At 35.2% G+C, this 20,130-nt stretch overlaps 1 protein-coding gene across 2 annotated transcripts in view; it reads right to left on the reverse strand.

The window, feature by feature from the left end:
- The window catches only part of DYNC2H1 (dynein cytoplasmic 2 heavy chain 1), a 160,226-nt gene that overhangs the window by 6,695 nt on the left and 133,401 nt on the right, over positions 1-20,130 (reverse strand). For both annotated transcript variants that reach the window (XM_027636185.1, XM_027636100.1), the window contains exons 86-87: positions 5,773-5,882; positions 5,359-5,440 (exon numbers count right to left, since the gene is read on the reverse strand). In XM_027636185.1, the coding sequence (XP_027491986.1) occupies positions 5,359-5,440; positions 5,773-5,882 (192 nt within the window). The remainder of the gene's footprint in view (positions 1-5,358; positions 5,441-5,772; positions 5,883-20,130) is intronic.

The raw sequence follows: 20,130 nt of genomic DNA on the forward strand, positions 1-20,130 counted from the left end.
CAAAGCAATGCTTTCCTCCCAGGTGTTAGGGGTTTTTTGTCAATTGTCTACTAACTGTGTACTAGCTAAGATTACATTTTGCATTTTTAATATCTAATTATTCTTTTGATTGTAGACAGGCATTGCACTCTTCAAGAATTTTCTTCTTTCAACTTATATTTTTGTCTAATTCTGATCTGGGGACTCATCCTTACAATGTGTGAAATGTAGATGTACATATTCTAATATGAAAAAAATGGTTATGAAACATGGCTTTTAAAAAATATATAGAACAAAGCTGTGTTTCTCCTTGGACTGTGATCAGAGAAGTCAACAAAACTCTTTGGAGAAATCTGTGCTCCAGAAAGACTAGAACTTACAGTAAAGCCTTCAAAACTATGGATAACCTGAAACAAAACAACCCCAAATGGAAAGTTCAGAGTAGTATGACTTTTTGTCTAACTTTAACTTCCACAAATTATTACAAGAAGCCCTCAGTGAAATTAATTACATTTTTCATACTTACTATCTGGAACTGCAAAAATGCTTTTTCTCCTTCAATCTCTTTTCAAAAGCTTAAGGTCTGCTCTTCATTATGAAAATGTGACAATATTCTCACTTCTCCTGACAAGTTTATTGTGATCTTTTCAGGTATGTTGCTTTTAAGATATAAAGTTAACATTTGATATTTTCCACTGTTTCTTTTCAGACTCAAAATCTCTTAAGAGAGATTTTGGAAAAAACTGGCTTTATGCAGAAAAAAAGAATTTTGGGTGTCAGTAATCTTTAACAATAGCCGATATCCATTCCAGTGCCACTTCTGTCTTCCAAGAAGAAAGATTATGAATAAAAATACCATAAATGGCACAAAAGGAAGAAAGCCTTACTAATGATTATACTGAGGCTTTCTCACAGACTCCTTCCTACAGGTCTCTGTTGTTAACACTGATACTTAGGACCTCACTTTATTATATGCATGGGTCCCAGGTTACACTTTATCTCACTACACTTCTGATTGAATGCTTTCAAAGCTCTTACTTATCCCTATCACACTAATATTAGAAAGATTCATCTCCTGTGTTCTTCATTCTACCCTTCCTGCATTCTGCAGGGAATTTTGTTATGAAGTTTAATTTAATAAATAAATGAATTTGGCAAAGTTATTGAGGGAAGATTGGCCTGATGAAGAGGTTTTAAAATTTAGTGTTGGAGTGTTCAAAGGTCTGGCCATCCTCAATATCTCTAAAAGAAATTTTTATAGAAGTGGGTCACCTATTGAAAAATCTCTTTCTACTCCACGTTACTTCTTTTGATACTGGTGGTTCCTCTGACATAGTTACATAAAATAATATCATTTGGTCTCCTGGAAAACTTCAATCAATGTTAGAAACTCCTTTTAAGATTAAGACCAAAATTTTTACTTTGATGCAATATTAAAAGACATTAAATAAAAAACCCAACAACACCAGAACAATATACTTTCTGATATTGTCTGGCTGAGTACTCCAGAGCCATGTGCTCATTGCTATGATAAACACTGTAGAGAAATTACAATTACTATGAAGGACATGGATTTCATAGCATCTGTAATATAATCATAGTATCTTTGCAACACAGCTGAGAGTAATGGCTAGACTTGACCATAATTTTTAAAATTTGAATTCTTACAAAGAATTTGGCATTTCACAACTACTGGTACTAGTTCAAGTTCACAACAGTTATTTTTAAACATTACAGACTATGTTTTTTTAAAATACATTTTTAGAAAGTGTGCTGATACCATGGTCCAAAGCATGTCTGTTTCCAAAATTTCAAATTTTCTGCAATTAATTTTCCCTTACCAATTAATGCCATAATTTCCTATGAAATGATGCAAACTACATCAGATTTCTGGAAGTCATATTTTCACTTCATTAACTCTACAGGCCTCCATCATTAATTTATTGGTATTTCAGGATGAGGGTATACTGTAAAAAAAGACCTCTTAGGATGCCCTACAATAATATATCTGTCAATTGCTAAGACTATATAGTTTCAATATTAATACTGATATTATGTATTTGAGACTTGCAATAATTTTTTATTTTTCACTAGTTCTACACAAGCTCATAGTACTTACTACTGAATAATTTCTTGTCATGTTTCTTCCTTTCCCTCTTTTCTACAATAACAGAAAATGGAATGCCAGAAGGAATGACTACCTGCTTTTGTACAACAGCACAATCAGTGCACAAAGCAAACAGAAGAGATGTATTTGCATTTCAGTATGTGATAAGCATGCAATAGTCATACATTTTCAGTACCTTTTTCTTAAAGCAGTCTGAAGGGATATTAAAGAAGGTGTAATTTTACCCAGATTGATTCTAAATCAAATATACATCACATCCTACTAGAAGAGATCTACTTCACATCATACATCTAAATTATCACCTGAATTAACACTGATAACTTACCATCTGATTTGATAGTTCATACATACTAAGGTGTGTTCTTGGTCTGATTGAGTGTTCTTCTGCTTACTTTGTAGTTTGTACACTGACAGTTCTACCACTGCATGCTTCTGACTTACAGATGATCACAGGGTATATTATTTGCAATTTTTGGCATAGAAGGGTCAAATGTCTAGAACTGCTGAAGCATGATGCATTTTTTAAAATTACAGCAAGACTGAGAAAGCATTTTCGTCATACAGACCATAAAGAAATTTACTCCTTTTCCTTATAAGAACAAATTCTAAGCCATCAAAAACTTTTAAAACTAAAGGCAAGGAAAAAAAATCCAAAAGAATGTGTCTTCAAATCACTCCCTAACTGACAGTGTGAATAAGAAAGTTATACAAAGTATGTGTGAATATCAGGTTTAAATTCATCTGCATTCCTATGTGTTTCAACAACTCTCCCATATCCTAAAAGAGAGTCCCCCAATTACGTGAGTACAGAATCAAGTCTCTCAGTGGAATTAGTCACACAAAGTGAAATAGTACCATTAGCATAAATTGAGACTGATAAACCTCAGAATAGCCTACACTATGGTCTGGTTCCTGCAGGGGAGTCTGGTAAACTACAATTTCTAATTTAGGTGGGATAAAACAAGGTCCCAGCTATCTCACCACAGCATGTGTATAAGGACTTATCTATTCTGCTGACTGATTTTTTTTGAGTCCCTACTCAGAATAGCTCCCCATTCCACAAGGTTAGCCTGAATTCTTGAAACTGCAAATACAATGTTTACTTTATCAGTTTTAAAATTCATACTGCTGAGATGAACCAGGCCTAATGTGCAATCCTTAGGATCCTTATCAAACAAGACACATTTTAGAGAACGATTTTTCTGAATCAATGACATTTTTATGCCCTAGTTACAGTGTATGTGGTATTTAGCCTTACTAATGTGAAAGTTTCTCCCCAGTTTTCCTTGAGCATGAAGATGGATTCTAAAGCTAAGGAATCTAAATATTCAGCATTGCAATGGGTTTCAAAGCCTTTCTGTTCATCAAAGATTCAAAGGAGCAGTGAAAATACTAGTGAATGCTTATTAATAGAGATTAAATGAATATTGCTCTTAGAGGTAAAGATAATATTCAAACCAAATGAAGAAACTTGACAGGATTCTTATGTTTTGTTAAAAATAACCACTCATCTAACTGCTTGTACTATTCCTGTGGCAGAGAATTTGGTCTTAAACAAAATTCTCTTTTTATTTTTGGTTCCTCTTGGAACATAAGACTCATTCTTGCAAGGCAATAGAGAATATACATTAACCTTTTTGCCTACATATGACATAGACTGCTAACAGTATACTTTAACTAGTATTACCAAAAATTTACCACATAAATTTTCACATAGTAGAAGCTTCAATTAGAAGTTTAATAACAACTGGAGTACTGCAACCATAAAATAATGTGATTATTTTTAATATACGAAAATACTGAGGTAAAATTATTCATGCATGGACTTGAGGTATTTGACATCGACTTCTGACATTTCAAAGATATTAGAATGGTTTTGAAGAAGTTCAGGTTCCTAGAATCTACAGCTGATAGTTAGCCTACTAGAATGAGTGGCCTGAGATGTGAAACTCAGTTTTGGCTTACTGGTAGAAGTCTTAGATGAATCTGTCACCTCAGAACACGTGATTTGTGGGCTCCAAGGTTTGTCATATACCAGGTTTATTTCAAGGAACTGAATTGCCCTAAAAGTCCCTTGGTTTATTTATGTCCAAGTTCTAGACTCCTATCTGTTTCTCATTAAACAAACAGGCAACCATTACTCTTACTTAAATACTAAGATTGAATAATTCTCAAAAGAATATTCTCTAGTTCCAAAGGAATTAATTCAACAAAGTTCTAAAGACTGTATTGTATAAAGGTCAGTTTGGATGATTACAGTTATCTTTACTGGCCTTACAATCTATTAAGATTTTAGGAATATGAATTCTTACCCATTCTGTATTAATAATTTTAGACAGTGTCAGCAACCAGCCCAGATCCCAAATCTCTCCCACAGCTTTCTGTCTGCCTGCATTATCAAACTAGAGAATGTACCCTGCCACTTGCTTTCCTAGCCTAGCAATCTGCTTGCTTTAGCTGCACATGAGGAAAACAGTCACGTGGTGAGTGCCCTGCGTTAGTCACATGTTTCTGTGAGGATGCAGTTTTAAGTGCTTTGCTCTGTGCTGAACACAGAACTTGGAGCTGTGCAGGATTATCATGGGACCAACATACATGTTGGAACACATAGTGTAGAAAACTTATTTGTCAATTGCCTAGAAAATTAGGTATAAAAAAGGTGCACAAAGATCTGGATTCAGCCAAAGTGGCAATTCTACATGAAATGTTAAGAAGCTAAATTAAACCAGACTTTGCTGTCTAAGCAATCAGTGGTCACTTCATGGTTGCTGGCTGTAGGCCTAAGATTAAATTGTTAATTAATTTAAAAATTGTCAGGTCTTTACCATATAAAAAACTAGCCATATCATAGTGTACTTTGGCTTACTTCCTTAGAGGTCTCTTTTCAGTGCTTCAACAAATGCTAATGTATGGCCTTTGACTGATTTATATGTGTATTTCCCCTTGCTACATGACACAAGTCCTTCTGGAGAAGAGTTAGACTTTAACTAATGGAATCTCAGCTTCAATTTTTATTTAAGAGGTGGTTGAAGAAAATAAAGCAAGAGTAAGCTTAATTTTTAAATAGCACTATGACTAGGGAGGATAAAAAAGATACTGCCATCTTTTTCTAATTTTTGTGGCTTGTCAACCATTTTTGTAGCTGTATACTATTGACCAGCCTTAGTTTTCCAGAAAGTTTATGGACAGATGACTTGGACTATGCTAACAAAACACCCTAAAAATTCTAGTAAAACATCCCAGTAAAATACCTTAACTTGGAGTTTGCCTTCCTGTATTCGTCCTTTCCATGAAGCTGTAAATTTAAGGCTGTCCACTGAACAGCTCATTACTCTGCAAAGGAAACACATATACAGTAAATCTTAGACATGTAACAGGAAATGAAACAAAAAACTAAATCCAATGTATTTTCAATGCGTACCATATCATACTAACTCTTACTCTGAAGAAAAACACATCTTTATTCTAATCGAAAAAAATAACAATCAGCATTTATACAAGTAACTCACAGTTATTTTACTTCAAGGCAAGAAACACAAATGAGATGATTAATTAAAGCAATTGACATAACATGCTGCATCTGTGTCCTGAAAATTAAATAACCATCTTCACACATAGGGAGCAATGGTATAGTAGCACAAATAGCACAGATATTTTTCCCTCACCTTGCAGTCTCCTGGCGTAAGGCATTGAGAAATGTGTCAGGATGAAACAGCTCTGAAAGGTCAAGGGTGTCTGAAAATAGTTTCTGTTTCTCTGCTTTTTCTACCCAATTCTAAAAGAGAAAATAATTTTTAAAAAAAGGAAAAAAAGGAATCCTGAAGTTATTGCTTGATTTTTCAACATTTTGAGTTAATGTAGGTTTGTCAATTATTATGATTAATAAAAAATGTTTGTGTAAATATACTGTAACCTCAAAGATTATTATTAATTTCAAAAAATTAAAACTGGTAAAAAGGAAATTAACACCATTTAAAAGTATACAGCAGTCTATCTGTAACATGACTCATCCATTCTAAATAAAGTTCTATTTCATTCTTTATACAGTGCAGCTCACTTTGTACAGTGCAAATTTATCAAGCTTCTATCATTGTTGAAACCCTATTTCACATAGGGGAGTTTCAGTTTTCCATCAAAACGGTGCCATTGCTGTCTAATAAGTTCAGGCAAATAATTGCATTCCTTTCAAGTATGCTTTAATATCAGTTTTTTTGTATAAATGGCATGTTATATTCAAGAAACACTTAATTTTCGATCTGCAGTTAAGAGTTTCTGTAAGTACTTACCCTTTATTTGAAAATATGTTACCTAGTATTAGGTTTACGCTGCCATTTTTAGTGTAGTAGTTTGAGACATGGATTCATAGAATTTATCACAAGATAAAAACTGGCTCTGTTGTATTTGGTAATAAATGAAACTAATAAGGGCAGGGGAATAACTGTCCTCAACTATCCTTACAAAACATGTCTCAACTTTCTTCTACCCTTTCCAACTATGCAACTATGAAACCTGTTACTGGAGTACCAAGCGTGGAATTTCCCATCAATGCAACACATTATGTGCCAATATGAGAAAAGAGACCCACATTGCACCTTAAAATCACGGTAAACCATGTATCCTAAGTAATGCAAACTGAGTTTGAACCTCAAAGTACTAAAAACTGCAGACTAAAGAATTTGTTACCTTCAGGCAAGTTATTTAGGTACCTGAGTAGCTATGCAATAGTCCACACTCAAAATCCTCTTTTGAAACTCTTATAATGTAGCTCTTTGGAACAATTTCTTTACATGATATAGTCATAGTCCTGACCATGGCACTGTAGTAGAAACCTGAAGTCACTGTATAACCTACTCTATAAGCAGTTGCAAGCCATTTGCTTCTGCACAGAAAGATTAAGTGTTCAATGACAGGATGGACAGGGCTTTGATCAACCCGGTCTAGTGGAAGGTGTCCCTGCCCGTGGCAGGGGGGTTAGAACTAGATGATCTTTAAGATCCCTTCCAACACAAACTATTCTGTGATTCTACAAATACTAAGCCAGAAATTCATTGGAGACCAAGATTCCACATGTTATCACTAAATAAAGACAAGTCCTACTCCTTTCTAAATACCAACTACTTGCAGATGATAAAATTGCACTAGTCACTGGATAAAAAATCTTGGAAGTTACACTCTCATCACACAATGCACCTGCCAAACATCCATATCACACTTAAAAAGTATTTTAGTATATTGTTTAAACTAATGACTAATGAATAATTTCATAGAAGCATTTTGGAAGTGACAAAATCATCTAAAATGCAAGTAAATATCACTCAGTGAATTTTATTTTATATTGTCAGCATGTGACACACATCTCCATAATGTTTCCACCACGATCAAACCTTTAATCAGTGATCTTTTTATCTGCCACATCACTGATTATGAGCCCTCAACCCAAATGATTATGAATCAGTTAGAAGATTTTTGCTTTCCATTTTCATTAGATTAATGTACGCAGTTAGTGACTCTTGTCTGCATGACTCTTTTAATGACTTTATGCAACGATTTCTTTTATCATATAGCAGTAACTCTGCATTCTTGTTAGGAGAGATTTTGTAAATTGTTTGACATAATAGAAGTAGACATACATTTCAACTTATATTTAATATAATCGTTCTATTGCTGTCATCAAATAAACTTTTAATGTAACTGCTAAAGAGAAACACTGTCAGGAACACAGATGTTTATATTCCACCCAATTAAAAGACGAGTATGAGTGATATTAATTCTGAACTCATATAATTAGCACTACGATATACACAATAACAAAAACTTTCATTAGGTCACAAAAGCAAAGTTCATAATGGCTTGTACTTCTCTACATAAAACTGAAGATGTAGCTCATTCATAGCCAATTAATAAATAATTTAAGATTTAAATGCAATAAAATGGTAATAGAATGTATGTGACAACACAATTGTAAAAAATATCCTTATGCTTATTTTAGTTTTATATGACCACATGGCAGCATGTTAGTGAAGAGGTACAGTCTCAAAAGACAACATCAGTTTATTCAATGGATCATTTGTCACTAGTACACCCACTGCAACAAGGCTTGGAAGAGATCAGCTATTAAAGGGAAGGAAGTTTAAGCTAACCTGTAGACAGACTGATGTTTCTTGAAAAGGAAAAATCCTGTAACAGATAGTTACCCCTCATTCCAGCTCCTATAAAAACATGCATTGACTGCATTTGTCAAAGTGATGCAAAGTTGTCTGACTTCTTATTCATCTTGGATTGCCATGTAGCATTTCAGTCTGAAGGGCTTTCTTCCATGACCAACTCAGTAGAAAACTTCGCCTTTCCTGCCAGGTAGCCCACAATAATGCATGCATTTGTCACTTCTTAGCTGCATCGTAGTAAGGAGACTACTGTCAGCTCCAAGAATGTGCCAAATTTAGCTACTCGTCTCTTTGTGGTTCAAGCCGGTACCGATGCTTTCCCAACTGCTTCCTCACTCCTAACTCTCGTAACATGGTCTTTAAGAGGTTTGCTGCAGTTCAGGTTTTCTTCTTCAAAACAGCTAATAATCAAGATCTAAATTCACTAAAGGCCACTTTTGGTGTATCAATTAATAATATATTTTTGTTTAGATACAGCAGCTATAAAAGGTATAGTAAAGCTAAAAAAGTGTATAACTTATTTTTAAAAATAAACTAATCTTGTATCAATAATTTCTATCATTCTAACAATGTGGTCTATAAGTCCAAATATCCTAACCCTGAAAATATTTTTATTACAAAATAAAATTAAAAATCTATCATATACTCTTCTTTGCAACTGTTTCTATCAAAATTTAATTTCAGTATTTCATTATTTCAATATTTCCTGAATCTTTCTTATTACAATTAAACTAGAAATTTGTCTGAACTCTGATAGATTAGTTTAGCAAATTATGATTATAAGTATAATACCAAAACTTATCAGCAATATCCAAAATGCTTGAAAAGAAATTCCTAGCAGGATATTCCAAAACTTCAATTAATATGAGGTTCTGTTTGCTATAATAAAAAGATTTTCTTTATTTTTTTTCCTTACGTGGCCTCAGGTGATTCAAATAATATTTTTTCATATATCTTAATATCCAAGAAACATCTATTCTATTTTCAAAGAGAAGCCTTCCTTATCATCTCTAATCCCAAAGCAAACTGAGCACCTCATTGAACAGTGGAAAGAATAAGGAGGCTGCCGGATTTTCACATTATCATTTATACAACTTTAGGATCACAGAACTCCTCTAAAATCAATCAAGCACTCTTCCTTCACCAGTTTTAGTTCATTCCAAATGTATTTTCTTCTATCATATTTTTCTGTTGCTGTAGTCCCAGAAGAGAACTTATATTAAAAAAAAAAAAAAAGAAAACAACACAAAGAACATAAAAATCACTACAAAAGTGATTTCATTTCTGTGCCTAGATGGAAAATTGTATTCAGTGCTACATGAATATGCATAGTCGGAAACCATGTAGTAAAATTTTTGTTTTTCCACTAGTTTTAGATGGATTCAACATTACTGGGGGAAAAAAGTGCAGGACTTTGGATAATTCTGAGAGTAAATGATGGTGAGTACCACTGATAGGGGAGTAAATATGCAACTAACCAGAGTTTAGACTGAGCAAAGGTCAAACAAGAAGTTAAGCTACAGTCCTATTTTCTTCACAGTGCAGCAGCTGTTCTATAGGTGTGCTCCTAAGTGTTGGCATTCAGTGGTTAATGCCAGCAGGATTGATTGTATTACAGTTCAAGGAAATGAAATAGGGGCATTTTTTCAGGCATTGAGCCCAGAGGCAGTAACGTGGTAGGTTCTAAGGAACAACCGGTATAGGACAATTTGCTCCCTTCTGGTAATATTTTTTTTGTATGTGAAATCCTTGAGCCATTAATTCTGATGTAGTTATCCTTTATTAAATGAATTTCTGAATACTGCAGTATTTCAGGTATATATCTGGCAATAATAAGTAATCAAATGATAAATAACACAGTAATTTAATTTGGAGTTTATGTCTAGTTTAAAATTTTTCTCTTCCTGTTTTTCTTTTCTCCCTCCCCTCCCCTCCTCTTCCCTCCCCTCCCCCCTCCTCTTCTTTCTTTCATTCAGACCAAGACTGCTGGCTAGTGCTTTAAATAAAGTACTACTATTTCTTTATTTCAGTTTGAAATACCTCAGAACTCCCCAGTTTATTCAGGAAGTCTGAACAACAACACAATAGCACAGTGTTAGAGCATGAATGTTCTGAGTCCATCAGCATCAGCATGTTAGCTAACGATGTGCTAGAAGCAAATATGCAGTAAGGTTTAGCTGAGAGAAGCATTAGCAAATGTGATCACATTCTGGTTACACTATGACTTTATTTTTTATCAAAACAGGAACTTAACTTTCCATAAACTGCTGCTTTCTACATTTAATTCAGATACCATAATGGTGATGATGCATAAGAACCATAACAACATACTGACAAGTTCATGATTGATGCATGCCAAAATTATATTTCAGATTAACTTTCAGATATTCACCTGTATGATAATTAAACACAGAATCCAGTTAGAATCCAAAACTCTTATGCTTCATGCCTTCTAGTCTTTTCTTTCTCCACAACTAAACACATCCATTACCAAGTATTAGATTTCATTTACAGTTCCCTTACTGGCTAAGGAAGCATAAGAGCTGGAACTATTCCTTGGTGGAACTTCCACTGATAAATCGCAGGGGAGGGAAAACAGTGACACATAATATTCATTTGCAGTTAGCATATTAGACTCTTCACCGTAATCCTTGGACAAAGTCAGGACTACATCAGACAAACCCTTGGCAGAGCTTTGGAGCAGGGATGCTAAAATCTATATAGTGATGGTGGTGGTGTGACTGAACAGGGGTACAGAATACTCAATTTATTAGGCACTAGTAATAATGGGATGTACCACAGTAATTTGTTTTATAGTACCAGCTTGAAGGCTATGTTACAATAAAGAGAACCAACAGAGAACTGCTTACTTTGCTATGGTTTATTTTCTCTGGTAACATTCCATGAGATACAGATTTTCTATTAAGCATCTCCCTCTCAGTCCTTATTCCACTTCTGAAAAAATGACCCCTTGAACAGAAGTCACCAGTCTCTCTCTAACTTTTTTTTACTGTTTCCTAGTCATTTATTTTTTTTTAACACTCTCTCTTAAGGCTGTCAAAACAGAAAAAGTCTCTCAGGCATGCGCATATGTTACAGAACTCTATTAGTAACTATTAAGGCTTAACCTACCAGATACCTATGCAATTTTAATCAAACATACTAAACCAATCTAAGTAGAAATTGTTTAACTCTGTGGGGTACCTATCCCAAAATACCCAAAAGATACCACAATTAAAAGGCAGAGAAAGAAATCTATTTTTTTTCTACAAGAAAATAGAGATCACAGAACAGAAACAGTGGCTGATGCAACCCCCTCTAAACAAAGGAACTTAATGATGGCATGGCCATGTCATCATGACACCATGCTGGCTCATGCTAAAGCTACTTACACTCCATTAAACAGAACACTGCAACATGGGATTGCTGCTCAAACTATCAAATGGTTTGTTCAACAAAGCACAACTTTGTGGAGACACAGAATATAATGAAGGGGTTTTTTAACTGGTGCAGTAAGCTGGTATGGATTGTTGCTTGTTCCTACATGGTAAAGCTAAGGCAGTTAGCATGAAGGTACCTTGAGTGCTGCATATCAGCTATTTCAAGCTCACTAAACCTTTCTTTAAACCAGAACAAGAATTTTTTTGTTGTGGTCAATCCCAAAAGAACAGCTCATTACAAAGGCTGTAGCTCTCATTCAGATGTCCTGTCACACTTGAGGGCTAAGAGAATGCCAAAGAGTATTAGCATAGCATGAAGCCTCATTCAAACCTGTTCTCAGGTAGTAACCCAGAGAAATATACATTTGGAAGTAATTTAAGGAAAAACTACTGCACATTTTGTTAAACAGCACACTTTTGTTATATTTTTAAATGTCTTATTTTTTTTTTTTTTAGCTACAATGGCTTTAGTTTTTTAAGCATTCCACTATAGAAATAATTTATTCATAAAGTTAAACATTTTGGCATCCAATCCAACTCAGAGTACAGCCAAATTCAAAATCAGTTTAGGTTGCTCTGGGCATTGTCTACTCCAGTTCTATGTATTTCCAAAGTGGAAGTTGCACAAATCTCTCTGGGAAACCTGGGCAATGCTTTTTTCAACTGAAGAGTTAGAAACTGGACAAGTGTTTCAGATGTGACCTCAAAACTGCAGAACAGGAAGAAAGAACAACTCCCTTTGACCTTTAACAAGGTCATTAAGAAGTTTTCATTTCTATGGTATTGTGGTATCTTTGGTTACATATATGTTTATCAAATTTGCAGCTAATAAGCAACACGGTTTTAGTTTTATTATTCTAGCAATATCTTTCTGTCATTTTTATTTGACAGATTCTGCTGTGGATATATTCAAATCATAACTTTTTATTTTCTCGGCATGATAACAAAATACATGAGCACGTGATGGCATAATTCTTTTTCCAAGCTTCATAATATACATATCTGAATAACGAACAATATTTGGTTTACTTCTAAACTATTTATTGTATTTTGTCTGATATGCAGGTAATTTCAATTGATTAATTTATCATTTGGGACCATAAAATACTAGAAATAACACTGAAAATGGTAATTATAGGGAACCTATAAGAAAATGCATTGTATGTATAAGGAAAAGCATATACAACGCTGTACAACAGTACAAACCTGATGGGCATTTTGAAACTCAAGCTCTGATGCAGAGAACATTGCATCAGAAGTCTCTTAGTTCAGAGTGACTACGTGGATTTAACAATATAAAAACATCACTGCCTGCAAATGTGCTTTTACAGGTTCTTCTCCATGTATGGGCACACATTCTAATTAAGTTGCTATATGTAGCACTCAGCTGAATACACTGGCAAACACACAGAGCAGTAGGGTATTTACCCTTCCTGCCTTTAAGCACCACTTACATGCCTAAAGTAGGGATCTAAGCTTCTTATCACTCTTAGCAACTCTTCTGCTCTGAGTCAAGGTTTGGTTTCTTTTTTCTTCAATTATGTACCTTGCTGAACATTTAGAGACAAAAGACCACTCCAAAAGGAACTCTACTAAGAAAAAAACCCAAACAACAGAACAAACAAAACCACAAACCTGAATGCCTATTTACTCCAGTTTTAAAGTACAGTCATGTCTGTTTACAGAGTTGCTGAGTGCACTTGCATCCTGCACTGATTACTTTATTTGACTGTGAATTCCCAAGAGTAAAACTACACACACACAACAGAAAAAGAAGGATTTAGTCAAGAACTACTCTTACAAAGCTTTTTCTTCACAAGCTAAATTTGAGATGACAGCTCTGAAACTTTAACAGCTCTGAATTTTATTTTATTTTTAATATTTGTACAGGAATACAATATGAAACTGTGTTGTAATTTCAAATTCAGTTATATGGAATGTCCTTCAAAGAGAGAAAGGTAGGTCAACATGCAGCTATGTTTCTGCCTTCTCTCAAAGAAATGCTCGAAAGATTGCTTATTAGGGATGATGCTTGCTTGTGGAATGGCAGTGTGTTTCTATTATAAAATGAGCTTATTTTTTTAACACATATCTGCAAATGCAATTTGAGAAATAAAGCATGTTACCATTGACACTGACCACTTAAAATCTCAAAACAAAGAGATGAAATATTTTGCAAACTGTTACACTAAGCCAGTTTCCACCAAACCATCTACAGTTCAAAACAGAACCACAATCACATCTACTTTTTAGTTACAAGGCTGTGTTACTACTCTAAGTAATTTATTTATATGTATGTACGTGTAACTATGAAATCACAATTGTAAATTTAAAAAAGTATTTTTGATAGACTGCTTATTGTTAGTAAACACAATATTTCTGTCAAGATAGTGGTGGTTGGAAGAGCAAGTTAGTGTAACCAAGGGCAAGTCATGCCTGACCAACCTAGTGGCCTTTTATGATGGAGTGACCAAGCAGTGGACAAGGGAAGGGCTACAGATGTGATTTATATGGACTTCTGTAAGGCCTTTGATGTAGTCCCCCACAATATCCTTCTCTCAATTGGAGAGAGATGGATTTGATGAGCAGACTGTTAGATGGATAAGAAACTGATTGGATGGTTGCATCCAGAGGGTCAAGGGCTCAGAGTCCTGATGGGCATCAGTGACAAGTGATGTCCCTCAGGGGTCTGTACTGGGACCAGTACTATTTAATATCTTCATTAATTACATAGACAAAGGGATTGAGTGTCCCCTCACCAAGTTTGCAGATGACGCCAAGTTGAGTGGTCCAGTTGACACACCCGAAGGACAAAATGACATCCAGAGAGACCTGGATAAGCTCAAGAAGTGGGCCTATGGGAACCTCATGAGGTTTAACAAGACCAAGCACTAGGTGCTGCTGGCTCAGCACAAAACCCAGTATCAATACAGGCTGGGGGACAAAGGGATTGAGAGCAGCCCTGGTGGGTGCTGGTGAGTGAGGGGCTAGACATGAGTTGTTGATGTGGCTTTGCAGCCCAGAAAGTCAATTGTATCCTGGGCTGCATCAAAAGCAGCGTGGTCAGTAGGTCAAGGGAGGGTATTCGCTACTCTGCTCTGGCGAGACCCCACCTGCAGTACTGCATCCAGTTCTGGTGTCCCCAGCACAGGAAGGACATCAACCTGGTGAAGCAAGTCCAGAGGAGGGCCATTAAAACGATTAGAGGGATGGAGCACCTCTCCTATGAGGAAACACTAAGAGAATTGGGATTGTTCAGCCTGAAGAAGAAAAGGCTTTGGAGTGACCTAATTGAGGCCTACCAGTACATGAAGGTAGGATACAAGAAAGATGGAAAGGGACTTTTTACAAGGGCATGTAGTGATAGGACAAGGGGGAATGACTTCAAACTGAAAGAAAGTAGGTTTAGATTGGATGTTAGGAAAAGTTCTTCACTGTGAGGGTGGTGAGGCACTGGAACAAGTTGTCAGAGAAGTGGATGCCCAGAGAAGTGGATGCCCCACCCCTGGAAATGTTCAAGGCCAGGCTGGGTGGGGCTTTGGGTAACCGGTGCTGGTGGAAGGTGTCCCTACCCATGGCAGGGGTGTTGGAACTAGATGATCTTTAAGGTCCCTTCCAACCCAAACCTTTCTATCATTCTAAGTTGTCTAGAAAAAGCAAGGCAGATGATGGAAATACCTACAAACTGGTGCATTAGCATGTGCTGCAGTCTTCTCATACATTAATGTCTGGAATTTAAAATTACCCAAGTCTTTGAGAGCATAACATAAAGAATCTTTTTCATATGTAAACGATAATAAAATCCTTTTCTACCATTTGTAATAAAATTAACCTTTTTTTTTTTGCTTGAGTTTTTGTCAAACAAGACTATCTATTTTAGTCAGCTTTCTGTTTTGCAGACAGCTTTGTCCATGATAAAGGAGACAGAGTTAAAAACAAGTTAATAGAAACAGAGCAATCTACACTTTTAATTTTGACAAATTAAATGCATACAATTTATTAATATTTTATCATTGTATCTTTTCAGGTATCTTCCATGTAAAAAAGTATCATGTACCTTAAAGAGAAAAATTAATGAACGATGATTATTTTATTATTTTAAATAAAGTATATCAACTAGAGTTTTAAATCTTACATAATATATAGCACAGTTTTTTGTAACATACTGCATATATAAATACTATCTTACATCCATAGAAGAAATACAGACTACTAAATCTCGCTCTTTTAAATTAAACTTACGTTAGGAAAAAAATTCATTTTCTTTAAAAAAAGGTAATTCCTCAGAGAGACAATGTCTGTAAAGACAATGACCTCAGTTGTTCTTTTTTATGCAACACTTCTAAAAATATTTTTTATGAGTAATTGTCTTCTGCAATAAATATTTTATAATCAGAGTGCTGACCAAATGGTTAGTGGTAATATAAGGGATGCTGCTCAAACTTCTCCTTACAAGGTAGTATTTCATAATTTAAACAGAACAGCCATTCTCACAAAACATGCTTAGAATTCCAAGAGTTGAATGAACAGGAACTGAATTCCCTTGAAACATTATTTTTCATAACAGTTAAGCCTTATGTTTATTGAAAAACTCATAACTTGTTAATGCCTCAATTTAACAGAGCACCTAGCCTTCATTGGGACTAAGTTTCAACAGCTCACAGTGAAACCAAATGAAATGCAGGTAGAGATTTTTTCCCTTTTCCAATGCTGCTTTTTAAAAATTGTTTTTCTACGCATAAGGCATATTTTTTTCCCAAACTTGACATAATCCTTCTCATTGGTAACCAAAATTATTTCCATTTAAATTAGCACAGTTTGTAGATTTACTGTTTAAATGCACTGTATTTTGCAGGAAAGCAAAAATTTCACTACAAGAAAGAGGGATTTTCTGTTTTGAGCACCACAATAAAAGAAGGATATAAAACTATTAGAGAGCGTCCAAAGAAGGGCTACAAAGATGAAAGGTCTTGAGGGGAGCCCTGTGAGGCTGAGGTCACTTGGTCTGTTCATCCTGGAGGAGACTGAGGGGAGACCTCATTGCAGGCTACAACTTCCTTGTGAGGGGAAGAGAAGAGGCAGGCACTGATCTCTTCTATCTGGTGACCAGTGACAGGACTGAAGGGAATGGCCTGAAGTTGTGTCAGCGGAATTTTAGGTTGGATATTAGGAAAAGGTTCTTCACCCAGAGGGTGGTTGGGCACTGGAATAGGCTCCCCAGGGAAACAGTCACAGCACCAAGCCTCACAGAGTTCAACAAGCATTTGAACAATGCTCTCAGACACATGAAATGGTGCGACTCTTGAGATGGTCCCATGCAGGGCCAGGAGTTGGACTTCAGTGATCCTGATGGGTCCCTTCCAACTCAGGATATTCTATGACTATATGATTCAAAACCTATGAAAAGTAAAGTGTTGAACTGATGCATTAAAAGGAAACTTCAGCGATCCTTACAGCTCAGGTACCCGTGCAGGAATACAGCTTTCTGTAAGTCATAAGACTATGTGAACTATCTGTGTGCAAAAAGTGCTTCAGCTCTGCTTAAGCTTCCTTGGAAATTATATCTTATTTCAATGGACAGCTCCTATGACCTCTACAAGTCTGATACTTTGATCTTACATTCTGTGTAGCACCCTCTTTGGATGGTGTATCTTTACAAAACACTCAGCCATTACTTCATCAATACTATCTAACTGAGGCAGTGATTAAAAAGGGACACAATACAACAGCTGGATCTGTAAGATCTATTACATGACAGACAAACAAAACATATTTTATAGTAGTACTAGCAAATTTCCAATTTTTACCAAGCAGTTATCACTTAGATAAAAGGTCTTGAGAAATGTATCCTGGCTGATAAATTCTGAACAAAATGAAATCATGCTGCAACATGATTGGAGCTAAGGGAGCCAATTAAGGATCAGTTCCTTAGCAGATAATGTTAGACTGCAGTTGTATTTTTGTTTTGATATTCATGACAGCTGAAGAGGAGAAGCCAAAAAACACAGCAGAAAAATGCTAATTCTTCAGAATAAGGTGTAAATTTGAATTAAAATAACAGAGCGCATAGATTTAAAACATTACTTCGATGAATTCTTGTGCATTAATATCAGTATGCTAAACCTGGAGCATTCTGCACTGCACAGATACCTAGGTAACAGCTGTTCAAATAGAGAGAGTCATGAGAGGAACAACAACAAGGTGAGGAACCAGCAAACCTAATTCATCAAAATCAGATACTCCTAAAACTGTAAAAGGCAAACCATTAAGCTATTGTCTCCGCAGCAAAATCTGCTAACGCAACGTATTAGAAAAAATTGAAATGTTATGCAAAGTAAGTGTGATTACTTAAAGGGGGAATAGGTGTTATTATGGAGTGCACAAGCGGATGGATACGGGGACTGAGCATGAAAATTTTGAGTTTGTACAAAATTTATTATGGAAGTTCTTTAACTTGGTGAAAATTGAGAGGACTTGGCTTCCTTGGCTTTCTAATACCAGACTTTCTGCCTGCTATGAGTGAAAGAAAATTTAATATTTTTGCCTAGATGTTTGGGGTGTGAAGGAAGGATCCCGTGTCTCCTATTCCCAGAAGGTTTTCTAGTGTCTTCAGCAGGCAATTTCCAGGAGTTCAAATCTCACATACCTTGGGTGTCCTATCTATCTCTCTGGGGACCTAACTGTTGAAACAGAGGTATAGTAAGGGTTCCAAAACAAAAACAAAGTAATTTTTCCTCAAAAAACAAAAGAGCAATAAAATAGCAAAACTCTTTTACTAAGGGATCGAACCAGCATTGACATTATATTATTACCCTAGATTTCACTCAGAATGGGAGAGGAAAAGAGAGCAGCATCCCAGTGAGATAAATATGAGTCTCTTGAAGAAGTATGAAATACAACTTTTTTTATATACTGGGAATATTTTATAGATAAATGCACATTTTCAACAAAACCCTTTATAAATTAGGCAAATAAAAACCTTCTATGTTCATAAACATTTCCTTGATTAGAACACTGAAATAGATGTACATTTTCAATGTACACTGTAAGCCTTTTAGCGGCTCTCTCTGATCAAACAGTCATCCAAAGGAAGAACTGTTTTTGCAGATGATATAAAACCAGCTCAGTTAAAAGAATAAATAAATGTTTTAATTTAAAATAGAACGTATTTTTGGAATAAGAAGAGTATGAGTATTTTTGGTTGTTTTTTTTAAAAAAAGGTGAAATTAAGCTCTACATTTAGTTGTTGTGGAAACAAAAATTAATTTCCAATTTGTTGACCTGAAACATTTTTTAATTCATCTGACATTTGCCTGGGCTGGTGTTTTGGCTCTTACTAGCTATAGTCCAGGGTCTCTTCTCTTTCTCTCCTGCTGGTATCCATAGCCATGAGAAGACACTTATCTAGAGACTGGAATTCACTTAAGAGCATTATATGCTAATGTGTACTATTCCTGAGCTATAATCGTGAACTGAGAGGAAAGCCACAGAACACATTTAAGATGCCATCATGAGGAAACTGGCAGTATAAGGACCAAGACTTAAAACCAATACAATGATCTATGATGATTCATATCTTTCATGCCTTAATGTTGATAGCAAATATATCACTATAGATAGACAAGCTAAATCATGATATTGTAAAGTTCAAAGTCAGCATTGCTAATTGAGAGTATTCAGAACTCCATCTTAGAAGAATGTTCAATACACCATTTTTGTTTCAATTTAAAGCAAAAGTTAACATCCAAATATCAGAACTTCAATCTGGGAAGAAATCATCTATTTCCATCAGTTCTGTCACAACAAAGTACTGCACAGCAATACAAGTCTCTACTGCATTTTGCATATACATATTTCCTCACACTTTCAGTAGGCAGTTTTTTTTAATTTTGCTTTTTACTGAGATAATTCAGACCTGAGAAATGTAAGAACTGTTGTTTTTCTGTCTGTTGTTGTGTAATGCTCTCAGAACATCTTTACACTTCTATAAATTCTGCTATAAATATTTTACCATCTGGCCTATATTTTGTGTTCCTCTCCATTCCCATTAAATGCTTGTGACAATGCAGTTGCTTTTATTATTTTCTACACTGGCAGCAAACCTCTTGACAAGGCAGCCTTTAACTAATAACCTAGGTAGAGACTTACTTCATCCTTAGTAAATGTAATCACTCAGTACAAATTTGATGTTTCAATGTCTCCTATTTCCTCTTAAAAAATACCTAAATCAAATCTGCCTCAAACAGTGAAAGTACAAGTCTCATAGTTGATGAAACTGAGGGAGATAAGAGTAACTATCAAAAAAAAGACGATGGAGTTGGTCATATAAAACTAAACCAATCCAAAATATGGCATTTATTGAAATATAAATCTGAAAATAATTTTCAGAGTTGTGAGAATTGAAGCCTTTATTGAATTT

This window comes from Corapipo altera, unplaced genomic scaffold (assembly GCF_003945725.1).
Source record: "Corapipo altera isolate COAL_440 unplaced genomic scaffold, ASM394572v1 0, whole genome shotgun sequence".
NCBI lineage: Eukaryota > Metazoa > Chordata > Aves > Passeriformes > Pipridae > Corapipo > Corapipo altera.